General features: G+C 36.9%; 1 protein-coding gene and 1 long non-coding RNA gene across 8 annotated transcripts; both read left to right on the plus strand.

Annotated features, from left to right (window-relative positions):
- Nucleotides 1–7,581: 7,581 nt before the first annotated feature.
- Nucleotides 7,582–9,430, plus strand: LOC110794991 (uncharacterized). The gene is made up of 2 exons (XM_056830069.1): nt 7,582–9,135; nt 9,226–9,430. Exon 1 carries the CDS (start codon nt 7,582–7,584, stop codon nt 8,800–8,802), a length of 1,221 nt encoding a protein of 406 aa, XP_056686047.1. The 3' UTR covers nt 8,803–9,135; nt 9,226–9,430.
- Nucleotides 9,431–10,458: 1,028 nt separating this feature from the next.
- LOC110794983 (uncharacterized) lies at nt 10,459–13,543 on the plus strand. Of its 7 annotated transcripts, none has more exons than XR_002535177.2 (7): nt 10,462–10,795; nt 10,902–11,021; nt 11,352–11,516; nt 11,608–11,766; nt 11,897–12,027; nt 12,927–13,299; nt 13,380–13,543. It is a non-coding gene; the product is annotated as an uncharacterized lncRNA (long non-coding RNA). The 7 variants fall into 7 exon arrangements; XR_002535175.2 differs by having other exon boundaries at nt 10,463–10,795; nt 12,927–13,140; nt 13,266–13,543; XR_002535178.2 differs by having other exon boundaries at nt 10,459–10,795; nt 11,909–12,027; nt 12,927–13,543.
- The last annotated feature ends 11,044 nt before the right edge of the window (nt 13,544–24,587 follow it).

Below are 24,587 nucleotides of genomic sequence, written 5' to 3' on the forward strand. Positions count from 1 at the left end.
CTTCTTCTTGCAGTAGAAGCATTCGGATTCAGAAGTGGGTTGATTGACCTTCCTCTTTACAGATTTGGCGCCAGTTTGCTTAGTTGGGCTGGCCTTGTTGCCACCTTTCTTAACATTCCTCTTCTTTCCAGATTTCTTGAACTTGCCCCCACGCACCATAAGCACATCCTGCTTATCACTTTTGAGCGTCTTTTCAGCGGTCTTCAGCATACCGTGAAGCTCAGTGAGCGTTTTGTCCAGACTATTCATACTGTAGTTCAGTTTGAACTGATCATACCCGCTATGAAGAGAATGGAGGATGGTGTCTATAGCCATTTCCTGAGAAAATTGCTGATCCAGCCGACTCATATTCTCAATGAGTCCAATCATTTTGAGAACATGTGGACTTACGGGCTCGCCTTTCTTAAGCTTGGTCTCAAGAATTTGCCTATGAGTCTCGAATCTTTCGACTCGAGCCAGATCTTGGAACATGTTCTTCAACTCACTGATGATTGTGAAAGCATCTGAGTTGATGAACGTTTTCTGCACATCCGCACTCATGGTGGCGAGCATTAGACATTTCACATCCTTGTTGGCATCAATCCAACGATTGAGGGCTGCCTGAGTGACCCCGTCGCCTGCGGCTTCGGGCATCGCCTCTTCTAGGACATACTCCTTTTCTTCCTGCATAAGAACTATTTGCAAGTTCCTTTGCCAGTCAAGGAAGTTCTTCCCGTTCAACTTCTCCTTTTCGAGAATTGATCGAATGTTGAATGAATTGTTGTTTGCCATATTTAAAACTACAATTGAAAAGAATAAACAAATAAATAACCATTCACAGTTTCTCTTAATAAACTTAAATTCTAACATACATGCATAATTCAATGTTTATTAAGCATTTTATTCAAGTTATGTGTTCCGGCAGGTGTGAATAAAATGATTCCAAGATCCTAAAATCATTGAAGAACTAAGCACAGTTTGTCGACTTAATCCTAAAACATCTTAGGTAAGCAAAAGCCTTTTGCTAATAGTCTAGAAACTATTCTTGGTTGATAGGTACGTCTAAGAACTTATTAGGTAAACCTATCGATTTTGCCACGACATAAAAGGACTCCTTACTTATATCGTTGAGTTTCACCAAAACTAACATGTACTCACAATTATTTGTGTACCTTGCCCCTTTAGGACCAATAAGTAACACCTCGCTGAGCGAAAACTATTACTAGATTGATGTAAAGGATATCCAAGCAAGTGTATATTTTGGCATGGCACCTTTTAACTCAATTTTTAAGTTTGGAACTTAAGGCTCTTACTATGTTGGTTAGATTTTAAATGAACTAAAATCCTTAATCATGCAACATAATCAAGCTTTTGATCTCATGCATTTTAAGACATATTTAAAAGCAATAAATAACTTAAAACATGCATAAGATAAATGTGATCTAGTATGGCCCGACTTCATTTTGAAGATTTAACTTCAAAGTCCGTCTTGAAAATCTCCGTGGGAGGCACCATTTTCTTCAAATAGGATAAGCTATAATTAAAACTAATTACAACTATTTGATGGTACGCAAACCATATTTTAATTGAAAAACAACTTTGGTACTTTAGACCAATTACATTCAAATTAATGGTACGCAGACCATATTTTCTATCCTATTTGGGCCATACTAGTCACTTCATAACCTGCAAAACAGTACATATACAATATATACCATTCACCCATTCATTATCATGAATGGCCCACATAGCTGGTTAGTAAAACACATTATGCATCACGTAAACATTTGCAGCAATTAATCAAGGGCACCAATAATCTACCAATTATTCAGTCCTTATTAATTCTAATCAAGTTATTTTAACCTTAAGGATTTGTAGACCTAATCAAGAGTTTATGACTAAAAGCGCTCCCACTTAAACCAATAAATTCATATGCTTTACTAATTTTAAACATAAAAATGTATTTCTAGTCTAACCGGAAACATACAAATTTAATTAAAATTTAAAGCTCATATAAATTTATAATCGGATTTTTCATGAAATACCCCCGAGTTTTGGCGGAATTCACCAAATGCCCCTCGACTTTCAGAAATACATAAATTACCCCTGTTTCAAAACATAATACACCAAATACCCTTATTTCAAAACTTAATACAACAAATATCTTTAATGACGTCATCAAACCTATAATCGAACAATTAACGTCTAATTAACCAATCTAATCCCTAATTAACACCCTAATCAACTCACCCATTAACAAACCTAACTAACCCACCCATTAACCCACTAACCCACCCATTTTTTTTCTTTTCTCTCTCTCCTTCCTCCTTCCTCCTTCCATCAGCTCACCAAGCAAACACCACTTCCATTGAAGCCAAACCAAGCAAAAAAAAAAAAAAATCAAAGCAGTTGAACAAATTCGAAGAAATTTGAAGAGAATCAACGAAAATTGAAGAACGAAGAACTTCAAAGAAAGTGAGCCAAAACTCAGCCACTCATCCTCCCTCTTCCCCTGCTTTCGTCGCTCTTCTCCTCTACTCCTCAAGCAGCGTTGCTCCCCACCTTGCAGTTCCCTCCTCTCTCCCGTCCGTCTTCTTGTGCCTCCTCGTTGCACCACCACCAGCCAACACCACTTCCTCCACCACCAACTTCGATTTCTCTCTCCTCAAATCACCACCACCTTCTTCCCCACCTCTCCTGCCTCCGCCTATGCATAGGGTTACGACTTCTTCGGCTGATTCTTCTTCTATCGGGGGAATCAGCGCAGCGACGGTGGACGCTAGGGAATTTCGCCCAAAAAATTGATTGATTTTGCTTCTATGCGATTCTAGTATTTGATTTTCTTCTATGTGATTTTCGGATCTTAATTTGCATTCTTGGAGAGCTGGTTGTTAATGGAGTTGCTGAGGGAGATGTCGGAGTTGTTGATGGCTATGTCGGAGTTTTTGAGGGAGATGTCGGAGTTGTTGATGGCTATGTCGGAGTTGTTGATGGAGATGTCGGAGTTGCCGAGGGAGATGAGGTTGATGGAGTTGGACTTGTCGCAACAAAAGGAGAGAAAATGAGTTGGTGGTGATGTTGCCGGCCTGCTTCTACCGTCGCTGTTAATGTTGTTAGTGTTGCTTGGCGGCGATGGTGGCGGCTGGCAAGTCAACAATCTTGGTGGAGATGGAGATCCATGGAAGAAACATGAAGAAAAAGGGGGGAGAGAGAAGAGAAAAAAGAAAAAAAAAAAAGGGTTAATTAGGAGTTTAGTGGATTAATTGGTAAAACATGGGTTAATGGGTGAGTTAAATTGGTTAATTAGGGTTGATGACGTCATAAGGGTATTTGGTGTATTATGTTTTGAAACAGGGGTAATTTATGTATTTCTGAAAGTCGAGGGGCATTTGGTGAATTCCGCCAAAACTCGGGGGTATTTCATGAAAATTCCGATTTATAATTGAATCCAAAAAGTTTAATTTAATTTCAGTCGTATTTAAATTAATTCATGATTTTTAATTTTAGTAAAATAATTAGAATAAATAAAATTTATTATAATTACAATATTCAAAATTAAAATCCAAGAAAATAATTTAAATTATTAATTTTAAAATTAATTAATATTACGTAAACTGAAAAATTTCAAATTAAAATTTCAAAACGATCTAATCGTAACGCAACAACCCCACGCAACGTACGCCCATGGGCCACACGCACACAGCCATCGCTGGCCATGTGCGCGCAGCCCATGCGCTGCGTCGCATAGCTGCTGCTGCTTTCCTTCGCAATGCATCACGCGAGCTGGTGCTCGCTGCGCGCGCGCCAGCGCTCGATGCATGCGAGCCATCGCTCGCTACGTTCGCTTGCCAGCGCTCGCTGCATGCGAGCCAGCGCTCGCTGCGCGCGCTCGCCAACGCTCGCTTTATGCGGGCCAGCGCTCACTGCGCGCTCTTGCCAGCGCTCGCTTTGTGCGAGCCAGCGCTCGCTGCGCGCGCTCGATCCTGCGAGCCATCGCTCGTTGCGCGAGGCATCGACGCTGGGCGGAGCACTCGTGGCACGCGAGCTTGCGCTCGCTGCGCGCGAGGCTCCGCACGCTTGCGCGAGGCAGTGCGCGTTGTGGCGCAGCTCGCTTGCTGCCCACACGCGACTGCTGTGCCTGCTTTCGCCCTCGCCCATTCGTCCATTGCTCACGGCCCACGCATAAGGCAGGGCTGCTGCCTTGTGCTCGTGCACCATGGCCTTGCGCATTGCATTCGTGCCGCATGGGCGACGAGCTCCCTTGCTCGTCGTCACATGCCCGCACTATACAACACCCCTTAAGGGTAACACGTAGCGTCCATTGCTTTGTGCGTGCAAGTTATATGAGCGAATCGCATAAAATTTTAAAAAATTATATTTAAAATTAATGACAAATTAATAAATAATATTAATTTCATAATTTTAGGGCGAAAAATCGAAAATTTATTATTCAATTGATTTGCGATTAACATGGATTCAAGTCTGGGTCATAAAAATTTAAAATTTATCATAAATTTACAATTTTTATGGTGGTTTTTAATCATAGGTATCTAATTAAATTATAATTAATTATGAAAATCAAATTAATTCTAAATTATTCTAATTTTCAACAAATTAATCATAATTACAAATTAGATTACATAATTAACAAGGCTAGGCATTCAAACTTGTTAAACATATACAGTAGGTCAATCAAAAATTCAAGATTTATCAACAAGAATCGCAAATATTTAATTTAACATCTTAAATTTACGAAATTTTGCATTCGAAAAACTAAAACCTCCGAAAAGTCATAGTTAGGCTTCGAATTTGAGAATTCTGGGTTCGGCAGAAAAATATTCTTTTTGTCAAAATTTTAGAATGCCTTTTACATGCGGAATTGACACAAAAATCACTCGATTTGGATGAGTAACGAAGAAACTGCCGAAAAAACTGCGTACGTATAATTAAATAAACGCAATTTGCAATTAATTAACAATTACGAAAATTAATCACCCCTTTTAATTCTTGCAAATTTGTAATATTTAACCATGTTCATGCAATTTAGATTATGAAAATAATAAGAGGCTCGTGATACCACTATTAGGTTATGATACATATGACAATTCATAAATCATGCGGAAAAACCATAAAGCCAGGAAAACATATTATTTACACATAATCATTTAGCATAGTTTAGATGCATACTCTTTGTTGCGTGCCTTCCCTAGCTGCGCCCGAACCGAACAAGAACAAGTCTTTAGGACTCCAAGTGTCGTCCCTCCGTAGATAGTCCACAGCACGTCCGGATCCGCCTTAAGATTGACCAACTAGAATCGCCCTTAAGGTATTATTATTTTCGGCACTTTATAGGCAAATGCGTGACTGAATTTTTCTCTCAAAAACTCACTTTGAATACTTGAATGCTCGATGTAAATATGTGACCCTAGGCACTTATTTATAGAGTTTATGGAAAGGAATTATAATCCTATTAGAATACAAATCTATTTAATTATAATCCTACTAGGACTCTAATTAAACAAACTTTATCTATTAGGATTAGATTTAATCATATTACGAAACCCGGTAGCCTTAGGATTCGAGTAGCACACACGAGTGGCGCACAAGCACCGCACACCCGCACGCAGGCCTTGCGGCCCACGCCGAGCGCACAGCGCAAGGCCCACTGTCACAGCCTTGTCCGCGCGCGCGCCCAAGCTTCGGCTGGGCCTGGCTTTTGCGCTGGGCCTGGTCGTATGCTTGGCGTGTGGTTGTTGCGCTTGGCTTGCTGGGCGATGGCCTGGCTTCGTGCTGGGCCTTCGTCCGGCAGGCCTCGTCCGATGCTTATTCGTACGATACGCTTCCGATTAAATTCCCGGTTCCGGAATTCATTTCCGATACGAACAATATTTAATATTTCCGATTCCGGAATTAATTTCCGTTTCGAACAAATATTTAATATTTCCGTTTCCGGAACTATTTTCCGATTCCGATAATATTTCCGATTCTGACAATATTTCTGTTTCCGGCAATATTTCCGATTCCGGCAATATTTCCATTTCCAATAATATTTTCCGATACGTACCATGTTTCCGTTTCCGGCAACATCTACGACTTGGATAATATTTATATTTCCGATACGATCCATATTTCCGTTTCCGGCAATATCATCGTTTCCGGAGTATTCATTTCTTGCCTGTGACGATCTCAGCTCCCACTGAAACCAAGATCCGTCGATTCCGAATATCCATAGATGGAGTATTTAATGCCATTAAATACTTGATCCGTTTACGTACTATTTGTGTGACCCTACGGGTTCAGTCAAGAGTAAGATGTGGATTAATATCATTAATTCCACTTGAACTGAAGCGGCCTCTAGCTAGGCATTCAGCTCACTTGATCTCACTGAATTATTAACTTGTTAATTAATACTGAACCGCATTTATTAGACTTAACATTGAATGCATACTTGGACCAAGGGCATTATTTCCTTCAGATGATTTGACTTTGAACCCTTGCATATATGTGCATCATGGTGGTGAATGGGTTGTGCAAGGTGATATGGTTTATAGTGGGGGGAGGGTGGATGTCTTTGATTACATCCATGAGAATGCAGATGGAAAATATGTTAAGGAATTAGTCGATAGTTTAGGTTATAATGATATAGAGAAAGTACATTTCTGGGACCCTAGGAAAGAATTCAAGAATGGGGTTAGGTTTTTAGGTTTTGATAGTAGTACTTGTGACCCTTTCTTAGCTTTACTCTTTGAATACAAAAGAATTCATATATAAATTGAACATAAAATCAAACCCACCTACAACTTTAACCTAAACAGGAGTGGAGGAGGGGGAGGAGGGAGAGGTAGCTTCCTTGAGTTGTTGAATACTGATGTGGTTGACTTAAATTCTGATTATGTGGAACCACCTTTTACAGTACTCCCACCCAAACAAACTGAACCTCAACCTGAACCTCAAATTCAACCTCAAAATGTGCCTCAACCTGAAATTGATTATGATTCAGAGGGTACAGATGAGGATGATGATGAGTTAGCCACTGCTAGGTCTAAGATATCTGATGATATGAGAAGGGAAAAGGCTTATTTTGAGGAGTTAGTAATGCTGAAAAAACTAGCAGAAAGTAAAGTAGAAGGTGGTCTGAATTTGGGGGATGACTTTGATGGATACAGTGACTTAGACAGCCCTAGTGAGTCAGAAGATGAGGATGATGTTGGTTACTTAGTTGCACCACAACACCATAAGAGGGGGAGAGGGAAACAGAAGCAAAACAACACTGAAACTGAAGAGAGGGAAGCCACTTTTTATGTTGGGCAACAGTTTGAGAATCCAAAGACATTTAGGAAAGCAATCATAGATTATTCAATTGATAAAGGAAGAAACATTCCATTTTCTAAAAATGATTCCACTAGGGTTTGTGCAGAGTGTGAGCACAAAGATAAAGGTTGTAAATGGAGAATTTGGGCTTCATGGGAGAGAGGAAGAAGGTCATTTACAGTGAAAACATTTGTCAGTGAGCACACTTGTGGTAGGACACCTATCATTAAGAAGATGACTTCACATTAGATTGCAGAACACTACCAGAATCTGTTTAAGGTTAACCCTTACATGAGAGTGCAAGATATTCAGGAAACCATTTGGTTAGAAAAGGGTATAAGGGTGAGCAAAGACAAGGCTTCCAGGGCTAGGAGAAGGGGTCAAGCACTCATTGTTGGTGAATACAAAGAGCAGTATGCATTACTCCTAAGGTATGCAGCTGAGATACTAAGAAGCAATCCCGGGAACACAATGAAGTTGAAGTTGGATGCAAATGTGTTTGACAGACTGTATTTGTGTTTTGAGGCACTTAGGAAAGGGTTCTTGGCAGGATGCAGACCTTTCATATCACTTGATGGATGTTTCTTAAAGGGACCATTTGGGGGTCAATTGTTAGTAGCAGTAGGGAGGGATGGAAACAATCAAATGTTCCCTTTGGCTTGGGCTGTTTGTGAGGTTGAGAGCACTGACACATGGAGTTGGTTTCTAGAACTTCTAGCTACTGATTTAGGCACTAGTGAAGGAGCAGGGTACACATTCATGTCTGACCAACAAAAGGGTTTACTTGCTGCTGTGTCAAATGTGTTTCCACAAGCTGAAAGTAGGGTGTGTGCAAGGCATGTGTACTGTAACTTTAGGGGAGTGTTTGGAGGTGGTTTAGAGTACAGAAAACAATTCTGGACTATTGCAAAAAGCAACACAGTAAATCACTTCAATGAAAACATTGAAGTAATGAGGGGTATTTCACATGAAGCTGCTGAAGACCTACTGAAAAGGAACTACAAGAAATGGTGTAGGGCATTCTACACTCCATTATCTTGTTGTGACAGTGTAGACAACAACATGAGTGGGGTATTTAATGCATACATCTTGAGTGCAAGGCACAAGCCTATTATTACCATGTTGGAAGATATCAGAGAGGGTTTGATGGAAAGACTGCATAAGAAAAGAGATTTCATTGGGAAAAAGGAGATAATGTTGTGTCCTAGGATCCAAATTCAGTTAGAGAAACACAAAATTTGGGCTAGGGGTTGGAATGCATACTGGGATGGTGGGTTTTGCTATGGAGTAAGAGAAGGTGCAACACAGGTTAAGTATGTGGTGGATCTGAACCAACATACTTGCAGTTGCAATGCATGGCAGGTGAGTGGGATTCCATGCAAACATGCAATTGTTGCTATATGGAATAAAGTAGACCACCCAGAACAATATGTCAATGCATATTTCTGCAAACAGACTTACATGAAGGCATATGAATTTTTGTTAGAGCCTTTAAATGGTCCTCAAGAGTAGCCTACTTCTGATAGCATTGTTGTGGCTCCAAAGGTGAAAAAGGTCAATGGAAGACCTAAAACAAAGAGGAGATATGGTGTTGGAGAGGTAACTGCATCTGGTAAGCTGAAGAGAACAGGTTGTTCTATGAAATGCAGCTTATGTGGTGTGATAGGCCACAACAAAAGGGGTTGCAAGAATGCCCCTAAGCAAGAACAACACAGCAACAATCATGCTACTGCAGAGCAGACCACACCACATCAACAACACCCAAGAACCAGTTCAGCTATACCAATGCACAATAGGGGTGTGGGTATTTATACCTACCCAAATGGGTATCAAAGAATAGCTACTGTAAGTCATTCAATAGACTCAAATTCTTTCTTACATGTTACTTTACTGTACTGAAGCCAACTTGTTCCTAATTTGTTTTAATTAATGCAGCCTATATCACAACATTTCCCCACACCACAGAGGCAAAGACCTCCTGCAGCTTTCTATTCTGATCATGGGGGTGAGCAAACCATCTACTCCTTCCCTGCACATGACTTCCCATTGTCACAGACTCAACCAAGTCAAGGACACACAATATCAAGCCAAGCATTGCAGGATCTTGCAATGGCTAGAAGATTAGAAAAAAGACCATGAGGTTAGATTTTATTGAATTTAAAGTCTTCATTACATTTCATTAGTGCAGATCATTACATTTTACCTACCCACTTAACCCACTTAACTTAAAATCAACCAGATAAAAAAAAAACAGAACCACTAGGATTACAACCCACACTTCACATTTCACACTAATAGGTCTTCTCATCTTGCTCATCACATAGTCTGCCTCCCTCTTCCTTGCATAATTGTTAGCTTCACTAAGTTTTGTCCTAAAACTATCAACTTCAGCAGCAAGGCTTTGTTTATCTTGCATTAACCCTAGTATGACAATTGTTTGCCAAGTTGTTGGTTCTTGTTCATCAATCCATCTAAAAAAGATGCAACCCCTTCTGTTTGTTTCAACATCATAATCTGGACAAGCAATGAACCTCCTTCCAGGATTTTCTTTTGTCCATGCCTTTTGAAGGGATACTGTGAATCCACAGTAGCACCTCTTAGGGTGTTCATTATCACCATTGTTGAACAAAGAGATAGCCCTGTTCATCATTCTGCAAATAAATTACGTTTTAATAATTATTTCCTAAATATGTTTAATTATTGTTCAAATAAGCTAACTTAAGATTTTAAAAAAAATGGCAGAAAAATACCTTTTTGTTGAGAAGAGTCAGCTATGGTGGAGCAACAGAGAAAAAACACAGAGCAGAAGATGGAGAAGAAAGAATTTTGTTTTTTAAGTGTTTTATTGTTGTTTTGTTGTGCATGGAATGTTAAATACTCTGTTTTTTGAGAGTCTCAACGGCTATATTTTTGTAAAAAGCTAACTGAAATGAATTTCCTTTTATTTAATTATTGGTAAATGGTAAATATAACTGTTTTTTTTCGTTTAGTGCCTTTTATTTAGTTTCCTTTTAATTTAATTGAATTTTAACGGCCGTTAGTGACGGAAAACAAAAAGCAGCGTTTTCCATCCATTTTGAGGGACCTAAATGCTCATTTTGAAACTTGAGGGACCTAACTGCTCATTTTGGCAAAGTTTAGGGAACTCTACGACCTATTTACTCCTCCTTCCCTGCTTCCCTTCCCTGTTTTGTTGAGTTCTTATTCTCAGATTGCTAAATTCGCCCCTCTTCCATGGCGAGTGTGGCCTTTCTTCTAGCTTTTTCCTGCTTTCCTTTTCTTTTCCTTTGTACTTCTTCTATCCGAGTTGTTACCTTCGCCCATCCCCTATGGTGGATTTTTTTACCCGATCTTTGTTTCCTTCGTAGTATTACATATTTTACTTTTCTAGGGTTTTGATTCTCGGAAGATATCAATAGAAAATCAAACTAAGATCTCAATATAAAGAGTTTAAGTGTACTATCTTTGGGAGGTTCTCCCTATTGTCACTTTTCTCGGTGGTCAGGTATGTACTGATTTTCTTTCTCTCTCTTTCTCCTTCCCAATTTTCAATTCGTAATTTTTTCAGTTGCATCTGAAATTCGATTGTTGAATATTGTATGATTTTTCAGTTTGGAAAAATCTTGTGTTTTTATGGGTATTGTTGGCTGTTTCTTCATAGAGGATCTGATCAAGCTTCTAAGTTGCCCGGTTTTGCACCTCTCCTAATCCCCTTTTCTCTCTAATCACAGGTACATTTATTGCCTTTCAAATTTATTGGTATTAGACTTCAAAATATTGAGTTTCATGTCGACTTTATGAATTTGGTTGTCTGGCCATTTTAACTTGATAACTTATTATTGCCATTTGTGGGATTTTTTGTGGGTTTTTGAGATATTTTCCTTTTATTTTATTATTGTTTAGAGAAACATTTAAAATTGGAAATCTGTTTAGGAATTGAATTAGGGTGGTTAATTTATTAGAGTCATACCAGTTATTGTGTTTTGTTATAGGTACCCTCTTTTGTTACTATTCTTATTTTATTAACCAGTGAACTTGACCTTTCGAAATTCTTCTGGTAGTCAAGATGAAAGCATTCGACAAATTTGAAAATACATTAGACGCAGCTACTACTGATCGACAGCAAGCCTGGCAAAGGATTGAGAAAATTCTTGAAAGCACACTGCTCCGGCAACATATTAGTTGTTGCTGATTCTAAACTTGGATATGCAATCAAGGAGAATCTGGTTGGTGTACATATAAATTTGACATATTTTATTTCTTTATGCTTGTGGTTTCATCTTCTAATATAAACTGTTTTATGGCCCTGTGCTGCAGCAAATTGACTGTGTTCACAATAATGCTATGATGGAGCTGATGAGAGGGGTAAGAAGTCAGTTGACTGAACTCATCTCTGGCTTTGGAGCTCAAGAACTTGTCCAATTAGCTTAGGTCTATCTCACAGCTTATCGAGATACAAGTTGAAGTTCAGTCCTGGTAAGGTCAATGATATCGACAAATTACTCTTTCATGTTTCATATTTCCTTTCTAATCCTGTACCTAATGTTTATGCAAGTAGACACTATGATTAATCACGCCATTGTATTGTTGGATGATCTTGACAAAGATCTTAATACAGAATGGTATGCCTGACATTTTCCGGAGCTTGTAAAGATTTTGCAAGACATTATAGTCTATGCCAAGACTATGAAGTTGATGTTGAATCGTGTTACTGCTGCGAAGTTGACTTTCTGTGAGGTAGACACCTCTTCATAGAATTTATAATCATCTTCATATGTCATTAGAAGCTTTGAAGATTAATGGAAATAGTAAGTAATGGCTTTGAAGATTTGTGGGGAAATAATTAGAAGCTTTGAAGATTAATCTATTAGATTTGTTTGCCAATTGTCCTTCTTGGATTTAATAAGTAATATCAAGGTTAAATGTTTACATCCGTGTTTCAGAGCAGCTAAACAATGTTTTATGTGTAACTTCGATTAGGGTTTACAATATCGATCATTTGATAAATGTTCAAGATGGGGTGCTCACTGCAGTCTTATTGTCAGTTGCCACATTGTTGTAAGAATATTTTTTAGTTTGTGCTGCCTTGATCTTGTGGCCTACTTAAGTTAAAAATAGATGCTTAAAGTAGATTATACTTCCAATTCTTCATGAATTTTAACATTATGCATTGTTTATGCATCTTCAATATTGAACTGGATAGGATAATGGAAAATAATTAGAAGCTTTGAAGATTAATCTACTCTATATGTCTGCCAATTGTGATTCTTGGATTTAATAAGTAATGTCAAGGTCAAATGTTTACATTTGATCATCGAAAGGTCAAATTGGGTTAAATAATTAGAAGCTTTGAAGATTAATCTACTACATATGTCTACTACTCTCTCTTGATGTTGAGCTCATTTCTAATGTTTAAAGTCTAAACTCTGATGATAGGCCGATAGCTGATAATTTTTTCGTTTGGGCATTAAATCTTTACTAGCACCCTTTTGATTACTTCATTATTGTGATTTAATCATCTTTATCAACTATTTCGAACACTCTTTTACACTGTACACTTCCCTTTACATGTGAACATTTGTTTATGTTTCTTCCGGATTATCAAAGTTTTTAATTGAATTAGTTTGAATATTTAGGTATTGAATATGGACTATGGAGAGGAAAGTTCCGAACTCTCTCTGCTTTCAACTACATGTTCCCACCATAAACACATTTTTGAGGTTTGTATAATGTCTTCTTAACATCCTGACTTTTTAATCATGTTATATTGACCTCCTTAAAACAGGTTAGTTGCTTGTAGTTTCTTCTTCCCACGAGAGATATATCCATGCAACTTAAGCTACTTGCAAGGTATATTTTAAATTCTGATCATAAGCAGTAACTTATCCAACAAAGTATTTCAGACTGCTATCCAAGGCAGTATTTGTTACTGCCAGTCAATTTTAGTTAATTGGATAATATTGCCCTGACTACAGTTGACAATGCAGCAATGAATTGGAAACGAGAAAGGTCATTACCCTTTATCATTTAGTACTAAGTACAGCCTAATTCTTAAACTAAAACTTGCAAAATTCTTTTTCAAATTGCAGGAACGTTTGGTTGACTTGGCAAATTATCAAGCAGAACCGGACCTTGTACAATTCTGCGTTCTAAGATTCCTCCCTTATTGAGTTATTGTTGCTTATGCAGTATTTCTTGCTATATGGACTCTTGATCAATCTGATTATCCATGATCAATATATTTTTCTTTACATTTGTGTTTTTTTTTATTACTAAACATTTACCCTGCTAACTTATCTGTTGAAGAATCCAACTTTAGTGCATTATACTTATATAAGGCCACAGAGCTCAAAGTTTTAGTAACTACCTGACAAGGTTTGCAATTAATTACAAGTAATTGCACACTGAAAGCAATTCACGAGAAGTACCTTCATGAAAAGTGATCCGCATGAAGAAGTCTTTTGATTAACTTTGCTGCTTGTTTACTTTCTATTGGTGAAATGGTTTTAGTCCTTGATTTTCTTTTATGAGCATTATTACGACATCGTAGATTAGTTTCTTTGCTTGATTACTTACTATTGGTGCAAATGGTTTCAGTCCTTGATTTTTTTTCTTATGAGCATTATTGTGTACCACTACTAAGGTTTCTAACATTAGCCCAGGGACGTGAAAGAAGGAAAGTCTCAAAATCCGCACCAAACAAGTTCTTATCAAGCTTGGACAACATCTCTCTCCGAGTGTAATGTCTTGTAGTGATGTCGTCGCCTTAAGCATTTGGATGATGCCGTCGAAGAATGAGTGATTTCATATATCTCTCTTGTCTTGTACTCCCTCCGTCCCGGAATACTTGACCTGTTTTCCTTATCGGGTTGTCCCTTAATACTTGACCTGTTTCTAAAAATGGAAATATTCTAACAATATTACATTATTTCTCACTCCACCCCTATTAACCCACCTATCCCCTACTTCATACAAAAAATAATTAAAAATTCAAACCCCTACTCTCCCCCAACCCCATCTCTTAACCCACCTCCCACTAACTACATTAAAATAATATCCCACTATCAACTACTACCTATTAAATTAAATAAGTTAATTCAAATCCCTTAAACTCTGTGGCGGTCAAACCGGGTCGAGTATTCCGCGACGGAGGGAGTATACACCTTTTAGCTTGCTAATGTGTTTTCGATTTGTTTGTGGCACCTTCAATATGTAGTTCTAAATAGTTTCGTCTTACATGTCACGGAGTATGTGTAAATCTAACATTAACATACTCCGTGACATTTAGCATGTTTTATATTTTCCGTATCTCTTGCATTTACTATAATATTGTAAATATTCTTTCACGTAACATTTACGAAACAACTTTTTATAACTTGGGGATTGCGCACAATTGCCATTTAGCTAACCGTAAATGCTTGAGCAACAAGACGCCAAAAAATTGGACCTGATTGTAGTAATTACCTCGTTGCCCGAGCAATTCACAACCTCTTCTTCGCCAACAACCGCCGTAGCTGCCGACGGCGTCGTTTCTTTGTCGGTGGAATTATCCATCACCGACAAATTCTTTCGACGATTTCTTGGCTGAGAAATTTTCTGCAAATTAATGGGTGTTTTCTACGATTTTTGTGGTTGATAGTTCTGGATCTTGTTGCGAATGGTTTTGGTGATGTAATCGTTGATAGGATGTAAAGGTCGATTTTCTGGGTTTAAGAAAGAAAAGGAGAGGAGAAGAGAAGAGGAAGGGTTCCTCGGTGGTTGTGGGGGTGGCGATGGAGTTCACAGGTTTGGAAGAAGCAGCGGGAGAGAGAAAGGAGCAGAGATGATGGAATTTGGAGGAGAGAGAATCAAAGGATGTTGATGGTGGAGGATTGGAAGAGAAAACAAATAAATTTGGTGGAGGATTGGAGATGGTAGAGGAGCCATAGAAGAGGAAGAAAAGGAAAGAGCTGAAGACTTCCATGGAGAGAAAGAGATGAACAAAGTAAATAAAAAAAAAGGAAAACAAATAAAAAGAAAAAAGTTAGGAAAATAATAATAATTAGAGGTAATGTTAACGGAGACTTAACGGAATGGACGGAAAATGTTCATTAAGGGTATTTTGTGTTATTTTTTAAAAAACTAAGGGGTATTTAGTGCATTCTGGAAAGTTTAGGGATATTTGGTGCATTAAGGCAAACTTCGGGGTCATTTCATGAAAAATCCGAATAAAAAAGGATACGAATCAACCTGATGCAAGAGGTAAAATTGAGTCACCCGAGGTAAAGGGTAAATATAGGTCAAGTAATCAAATCCATACGTTATTGAATCCGGTAGAACTAGAGTAAAACTAATTACTCGGTAAACTATAAGATTGACGAACTACTCTACTTATACCGTTATACCTATCACCAATTGATTTTAGGATAGTATCCCACTAATTTTATCATATTCCGAGTTTTTTTTAAAAACACTAAAGGATAACTTTAGTAATTATTAAGATAACTACTTAGACACCGCAAATTTGATGGTGCAGGTGTGTGCACCGTGCTCTTGGTGCACTGGTATTAAAACGACAACTATTAAATACAAAACGCGCGTTTTTTTATTAAATCTGGAGAAGAAAAGAACATCTTTTGTTGAACAAAAGAACAAACGAACTTTTTTTGTTAAAAAAAGAACAAAGAATGCTCTGTTCTATTCCGATGTGTTTTATTATGTTCTTTTGTTTTCGCTTCTTTTGGCGGGTATATATTCCTCTATTTTTCATAATTTTGAAATCAGAATTTGTGAAGAGGAGAGAGAAACTGTGAAGAGGAGAGAGAAACTATGATAAACTGTAAATTTGATTTTAGAGAGAGAAAGTAATGGAAAATTCTCAGATATTGGTTGATTTTTCTACTTCAATATCAAATTCTATTGATTCTTCTTTTTCAAATTTGAATTTCTCAGCTGATAATCAGATTTGTGAAGGTGATTTTTCAATTTTTTTTAATAACGAATTACATGTTTTGATGATTTTGATTTCGTAGTTACCTGATTTCTATATTTTGATCATTTTGATGATTATGATTTCGCAATTACTTCGCAATTACTTCGCAGTTCTTTTGGTACTGTTTTGAAATTCTTTATATTTGTTCGTTTCTCTATCTTAATTTTTTTCGTCTAGGCTTTGTTGTTGTTCTTTTATGTACTGGTAATATTCTTTGTGTCTTTTATTAGTATTCATGCAGATTTTGAATGTTCTTTTCTTTAACTTTTGTTGTTCTTTCTCATATGTTGCTTCCCCCCCCCCCCCCCCCTGTAGTTTTCTGTTTTTATTAATTTTGAGTTTCTTGTTCTTTTATTTATGGTTTATGTTCTTTTTAGGTTTTTCAACGTTTTTTTTTTTAATTTTGCAAGTATTATTATCAATATTTGATTATCTTGTTCTATTTATCCTGCATTTTTCTCATGATATTCTTTTTATAAAATTTTGAATGAGAACGAATATGTTCTTTTCATATTTGTACCAAAAAAACAAGTGCACCGTTCTGATTATGAACACTGCTTATATTTCTTCTCCTTCCTCCTCTTTTTTTTATTTGTTTTATTTTCATTTTCTATATATATATAATATTTCTCCTATTGAATTCAATCATTTCTCATTTTAGAAACATATTTTAGAGAGAGAAAGAGGAGAGGTTTAATTTTCTCTCAACAAAAGAGAGATTTTATGAGAGAGAAAGTTCGAAATACATTTTCTCCTCCTTCTCTCTCTAACATGTGATTTTAATTGAATTTTGTTTATCGAAAACTAGCTAATTAAGCAAAATACAAGTTTAATTTCGCTAGTTTTTGTATTTTTTATCGATTCAAAGATATTGATGCTGCTGATGAATGTGCATCGGGTGATTGAGGTACACTTCCTTAAACTTATTTCTATGTTCTTTTTAAATTCTAATGTTCATTTTTATAACATATTATTTCTGTGTCATCAGCAGTGTTTGTTCTTTTATATCATCAGTAATTGTTCTTTTACATATTTACAGTGTTGTGTTGAGTTATTTTTGATAAATAAAATAACGGAATTAAAACACATTTTTAATCTTAAAAATAAATTGTATTAGAAGTACAATAAAACTTTAAAAGAACATACATATAATTCTTTCTTTGAAATATAATTTTCGTCCTTCCAAGTATCGTCGTTTTATTAAAAGAACAAAAAGACCTTTTAAAAGAACATTAATCTTAAAAATAATGTTGTTCTTTTTTCCAGACTTTGTGGTTCTTTTACATTAACATTCTTTAAATAAAATTGTTCTTTTGTTGTTCTTTTACTTTTGTTTATTGTTCTTTTCTTTTACTTTTGTTGTTCTTTCACATATGTTGCTTTTTTACCTTATAGTTTTCTATTTTTTTTTTTATTAATTTTGAGTTTTTTTGTTCTTTTATTTTTAATGGTTTATGTTCTTTTTAGGTTTTTTGACGTTTTATTTTTTTATTTTTCAAGTATTATTATCAATATTTGATTATCTTGTTCTATTTATCCTGCATTTTTCTCATGATGTTTTTTTTATAAAATTTTAAATGAGAACGAATATGTTCTTTTCATATTTGTACCTTTTGTCTAATTTATTAATATTAGTGTTTTACTTGATATGTTCTTTTTCAGGTTTTTGTTAATGTTCTTTTCAGGATTTTGTTAATGTTCTTTTAATTTACTTTATTATGTTCTTTCTGATTTTTTTGTTTTCTTTCTGTTGCATTTTTCACATGATGTTTTTTTTGAAAAATAGTTGTTCTTTTTATAATTTATCAGGAGAGAGAATATATTCTTTTCGTTTTTTAACATTAGTGTTCTTTTCAGGTTTTGGTTAATATTCTTTTCGTTTACTCTATCATGTTCTTTCTGATTTTTTTTGTTGTTTTTCTGTTGCATTTTTCACATGATGTTCTTTTTGAAAAACAATTGTTCTTTTTATAGTTTATCAGGAGAGAAAATATTTTTTTTTCGTTTTTTTACCTTTTCTTTGGTTCTTTAACATTAGTGTTCTTTTCAGATTTTGGTTAATGTTCTTTTCGTTTACTCTATCATGTTCTTTCTGTTTAGTTTATTATGTTCTTTCTGATTTTTTTGTTGTTCTTCTGGTGCATTTTCACATGATGTTCTTTTTGAAAAATAGTTGTTCTTTTTATAGTTTATTTGGAGAGAGAATATATTCTTTTCGTTTTTTACCTTTTCATAGGTTTTTTAACATTAGTGTTCTTTTCAGGTTTTGGATAATGTTCTTTTCGTTTACTCTATCATGTTCTTTTTGTTTAGTTTATTATGTTCTTTTTTCGTTTTTTTATTTTTTTGTTTTTTTGCGTTTTGTTTTAATATTTTTGCGTTTTGGTGCAGGTGCACGTAGATCTACGTGCAGGTCCCTGCACCATCCGCGCGTTGCTTAGACACATCCAGTATATGCTTTTTTTGTAAGTGTTTTTCTAAGAGTAAACTCCAAAGATTTGGAGATAGTTTGTAGAAGGTCAGGTTGTTGATTCCTTCTTTTGGTTTGTATAGTTTCGCTGTTTAGCTTGTACTGTACTATTTTGGTTAATAAAATCATGATTTACCGATTTTTTTTTATTATTAAGTTAACTTCCTATTTACCAAGTAACTTTTTAATTTTATTCTGATAACTTTTACAAATATTAGGGTATTTTTTTCTACTTTATCCCTAATAAGCCGCATTTCACAATCAATTATTGTCAACCATGTCGCGCCAAAACTTTTGATATACAGAGTAATATTTATGTTATTGTGTCTTACTTACAAAAATAAAAATTTAATCAACATAAAAATAAGAAAATATTTTCACTAAAAGTTACTTGTAGACTCCTAATTTGTGTCTCCCCACTGGGATGATGACGATACCATTATCCTTATTAGGCGGTTGGAGCAACTCCGTGCGGAAGTCCCAATTGCTAAGAACATTTCCAAAATTCAAGAGCCAAAATCCAATCCCCGAGGCCGTTCCCATTCCAGAACTCGGTACAAAAAACAATTTCCAAAAATCAATTTCAAAATCCAAGTACAATTTCACCCAATGGACTATCCCATTGGTTTTACAAGGCCTTTTCCAGTCAAAATGACATTAAGCAATCCAAATTCGGGAGCCGACCCACAAAATCGAGCAAGCCGGGCCTCGTCCCGTAAAACCGAAATTCAAAAACCCGAAACGGCTTGTTTTTAGATGCAAACCAAGCCTTAAACTTCGTACGAATAGTACGAAGGTACATCAATACAAGACAAAGCAAGGACGGAGCCCGCGTCCTTGTTTTGGCAGCATCTGCGCCACGTCAGCAGCGCCTTGCGCTGGTGCTGCGTTGGACGCAGGCGTTGGCTGGCGTTTAGCAGCAAATCCTTCTATAAAAACCCCTAATTCTGAGCATTAGGGAGGAAAAAATAAAAACACAACGCCGTAATACAAAAATTTTCCCTCAAATCTAAATCCAAAAAACCTTCAAAATCTCATACAATATTTCAAGTTCTATGCAATTGGGAGCTCTAAACGGAATTCTTGCCTAAGCCTCAATAGGTAATTCCGAATCCCACCATAATCAATCATGTTTCTTTGATTTTTTCTCTTTCAAAAATGATTAGTAAGTTGGCATTTTTAATCCTAAAAATGTTACTTACAACAATCATTCATTTCTTTCAAAATCCAAACTTTATGTGACACAAAATACAAACTTTCAAGATTCAATGATGTTCATGGTTGTTTGTAATCACTTCCTTGAGCTAAAATCACCTTCAAAATATGGATTAATCAAAGATGATGCCTTTCTAATGTTTAAAGGTTTAGTCTTTGAGATTCAAGACTCCACTTTTCAAATTTCAAGTTCAAGTTTCAAGATCCAATAATGTTTAGGGTTGTTCATAATCACTTCTTCAAACTAGGATTATTTCAAAGTAAGAGCACATCAAAGATTAAGCCTTTTTCAACATTAAAAGGTCCGATCTTTGAGATTCAAAACTCTTAAGTTCAAAGTTTCAAGTTCAAGTTCAACATTTCAAGTTCAAGTTCAATATTTCAAAGTTCAACATTTCATGTGCAATATTTCAAGTTTCAAACCTTTCAAGTTCAAATTCTACGTGCAAAATCTAGGATACTTTGGGTGAACAATCCACCCTTAAGTTGAGATTTTTTAGCTTTGAATCCGTGTCGGGCGCACTTATTTTTAAGTAGCCGTTTGGCGTTCGGATCTCATGTCCTTAAGTTCAATTTCAATATTGCAATTTCAATTCCGCAATTTCAATATTGCAATTTTAATTCCGCAATTTGAATTATGCACCTTTCAATTCCGCACCTTTCAATTACGCAATTTCAATTCCGCATTTCAATTCCGCACTTTCAATTATGCAACTTTACTTGCCTAGTCCTTCTAGGCAATGTGGTTCCACTTCCTAGTCCATTTCTAGGGGGTCTTGTATTTTACTAATTCCGCACTTATTTTCAATTGTGATGTAGCTTTACTTGGTTATCGCTTTCATCACCTCACATGCTAAATTCAACAAAATAAAAGGCTACACCACGCTTAACAAAGATAATTTCTTGGACAAACCGATCTTAGGTTCCCTTAAATTAACATTAAAGCAAAGTGGCCACAATACAAAGTAGAAATTCTATTTGTTCTAAATTGAAACCCACATAGTCTAAACTAGGGTATTTTTCGAAAATGTTGTGTCACGCACTTGAGTTATTTCTAAAGCTCGCGCAATAAGTCCCTTGCCCGGATCTCACCCATCCGTTTCGAAGATTCAAAGCCTTATCCTAATAGAGTCATATTTTTGGTCTTTCCAAACGAGACCCTAAACAATGTTTGGTGGCGACTCCTTCAAAGTACAAAAATACAAAGGTCCTAACACCGCCCCGTAGGAAGGGAAAGCAAGCACGAAAATGAAGGAAATAATGCCCTTGGTCCAAGTATGCATTCTATGTTAAGTCTAATAAATGTGGTTCAGTATTAATTAACAAGTTAATAATTCAGTGAGATCAAGTGAGCTGAATGCCTAGCTAGAGGCCGCTTCAGTTCAAGTGGAATTAATGATATTAATCCACAGCTTACTCTTGACTGAACCCGTAGGGTCACACAAATAGTACGTAAACGGATCAAGTATTTAATGGCATTAAATACTCCATCTATGGATATTCGGAATCGACGGATCTTGGTTTCAGTGGGAGCTGAGATCGTCACAGGCAAGAAATGAATACTCCGGAAACGATGAAATTGCCGGAAACGGAAATATGGATCGTATCGGAAATATGAATATTATCCAAGTCGTAGATGTTGCCGGAAACGGAAACATGGTACGTATCGGAAAATATTATCGGAAATGGAAATATTGCCGGAATCGGAAATATTGTCGGAAACGGAAATATTGTCAGAATCGAAAATATTATCGGAATCGGAAAATAATTCCGGAAACGGAAATATTAAATATTTGTTCGAAACGGAAATTAATTCCGGAATCGGAAATATTAAATATTGTTCGTATCGGGAATGAATTCCGGAATCGGGAAATTAATCGGAAGCGTATCGTACGAATTAGCATCGGACGAGGCCTGCCAGACGAAGGCCCAGCACGAAGCCGGGCCATCGCCCAGCAAGCCAGCGCGCCACAACGCACCAGCCAAGGCTGCGCCAGGCCCACCGCAAGGCAGGCCCAGCGCGCGCCAAGGCTGCGGCAGCGTGTGGGCCTCGTGGCAATGGGCTGCGAGCTCGCGGGCTGCGCGCGCGCGCATGGCGCCTCTCGTGGGCTGTTGTGCGTGCGTGTGTGTGTTTGTGTGCTATACAAATCCTAAAGCAATCAGGTTTCGACATATGATTAAATTCCTAAACCTAAAAGGATGAATTAATTAAATAAGAATTCTATTAGGATTCTAGTTTAATTAATTCGTATCCTAATAGGATTCCAGTTCCTTTTCCATACCTCTATAAATAGGTGCCTAGGGTCATAATTTATACATACAATTAAAGTATTCAAAGTGATTTTTGAGAGCAAAAATTCAGTCATTTACTTGCCTACATTAGCCGAAAATTCTAAGTACCTTAAGGGCGATTCTAGTTGGTCAAGCTTAAGGCGGATCCGGACGTGCTGTGGACTATCTACGGAGGGACGACACTTGGAGTCCTAAAGACTTGTTCTTGTTCGGTTCGGGCGCAGCTAGGGAAGGCATGCAACAAAGTGTATGCATCTAAACTATGCTAAATGATTATGTGTAAATAATATGCTTTCCTGGCTTTATGGTTTTTCCGCATGATTTATGAATTGTAATATGTATCATAACCTAACAGTGGTATCACGAGCCTCTTATTATTTTCATAATCTAAATTGCATGAACATGGTTAAATATTACAAATTTGCAAGAATTAAAAGGGGTGATTAATTTTCGTAATTGTTAATTAATTGCAAATTGCGTTTATTTAATTATACGTACGCAGTTTTTCGGCAGTTTCTTCGTTACGCATCCAAATCGAGTGATTTTTGTGTCAATTCCGCATGTAAAAGGCTTTTTAAAATTTTGACAAAAAGATGATTTTTCGGCCGAACCCAGAATTCTCAAATTCGAAGCCTAACTATGACTTTTTGGAGGTTTTAGTTTTTCGAATGCAAAATTTCGTAAATTTAAGATGTTAAATTAAATATTTGCGATTCTTGTTGATAAATCTTGAATTTTTGATTGACCTACTGTATATGTTTAACAAGTTTGAATGCCTAGCCTTGTTAATTATGCAATCTAATTTGTAATTATGATTAATTTGCTGAAAATTGGAATAATTTAGAATTAATTTGATTTTCATAATTAGTTATAATTCAATTAGACACCTATGATTAAAAACCACCATAAAAATTGTAAATTTATGTTAAATTTTAAATTTTTATGACCTAGACTTGAATCCATGTTAATCGGAAATCAATTAAATAATAAATTTTCGATTTTTCGCCCTAAAATTATGAAATTAATATTATTTATTAATTTGTCATTAATTTTGAATATAAATTTTAAATTTTTATGCGATTCTCTCATATAACTTGCACGCACAAAGCAATGGACGCTACATGTTACCCTCAAGGGGTGTTGTATAGTGCGGGCATGTGACAACGAGCAAGGGAGCTCGTCGCCCATGCGGTACGAATGCAATGAGCAAGGCCATAGTGCACGAGCGCAAGACAGCAGCCCTGCCTTGTGTCGTGGGCTGTGTGCGATGGGCGAATGGGCGAGGGCGAGAGCAAGGCACGAGCAGTCGCGTGTGGGAAGCAAGCGAGCTGCGCCACAGCGCGCACTGCCTCGCGCAAGCATGCGGAGCCTCGCGCGCAGCGAGCGCTAGTGTGCGTGCGACGAGCGCTGCGCCCAGCGATGGCGTGCAGCGTGCTTGTTGCGACGTGCGAAGAGCGCTGCGCCCAGCGATGGCGTGCAGCGTGCTTGTTGCGACGTGCGACGAGCGCTGCGCCCAGCGATGGTGTGCAGCGTGCTAGTTGCGACGTGCGACGAGCGCTGCGCCCAGCGATGGCGTGCAGCGTGCTTGTTGCGACGTGCGGCGAGCGCTGCGCCCAGCGATGGCGAGCAGCTTGCTTGTTGCGACGTGCGACGAGCGCTGCGCCCAGCGATGGGCTGCGGCAGCATGCTTGTTGCGTCGAGCGCTGACGCGCGCAACGAGCACCAGCTCGCGTGATGCCTTGCGATGGTGAGCAGCAGCGATGCGACGCAGCGCATGGGCTGCGCGCACATGGCCAGCGATGACTGTGTGCGTGTGGCCCATGGGTGTGCGTTGCGTGGGATTGTTGCGTTGCGATTAGATCGTTTTGAAATTTTAATTTGAAATTTCAGTTTACGTAATTTTAATTAATTTTAAAATTAATAATTTAAATTATTTTCTTGGATTTTAATTTAAAATATTGTAATTATAATAAATTTTATTTATTCTAATTATTTTACTAAAATTAAAATCATGAATTAATTTAAATACGACTGAAATTAAATTAAATTTATGGATTCAATTATAAATTTATATGAGCTTTAAATTTTAATTAAATTTGTATGTTTCCGGTTAGACTAGAAATACATTTTTATGTTTAAAATTAGTAAAGCATATGAATTTATTGGTTTAAGTGGGAGCCCTTTTTAGTCATAAACTCTTGATTAGGTCTACAAATCCTTAAGGTTAAAACGACTTGATTAGAATTAATAAGGACTGAATAATTGGTAGATTATTGGTGCTCTTGATTAATTGCTGCAAATACTTACGTGATGCATAATGTGTTTTACTAACCAGCTATGTGGGCCATT

This window comes from Spinacia oleracea, chromosome 5, assembly GCF_020520425.1.
Source record: "Spinacia oleracea cultivar Varoflay chromosome 5, BTI_SOV_V1, whole genome shotgun sequence".
In the NCBI taxonomy this organism is placed as follows: domain Eukaryota; kingdom Viridiplantae; phylum Streptophyta; class Magnoliopsida; order Caryophyllales; family Amaranthaceae; genus Spinacia; species Spinacia oleracea.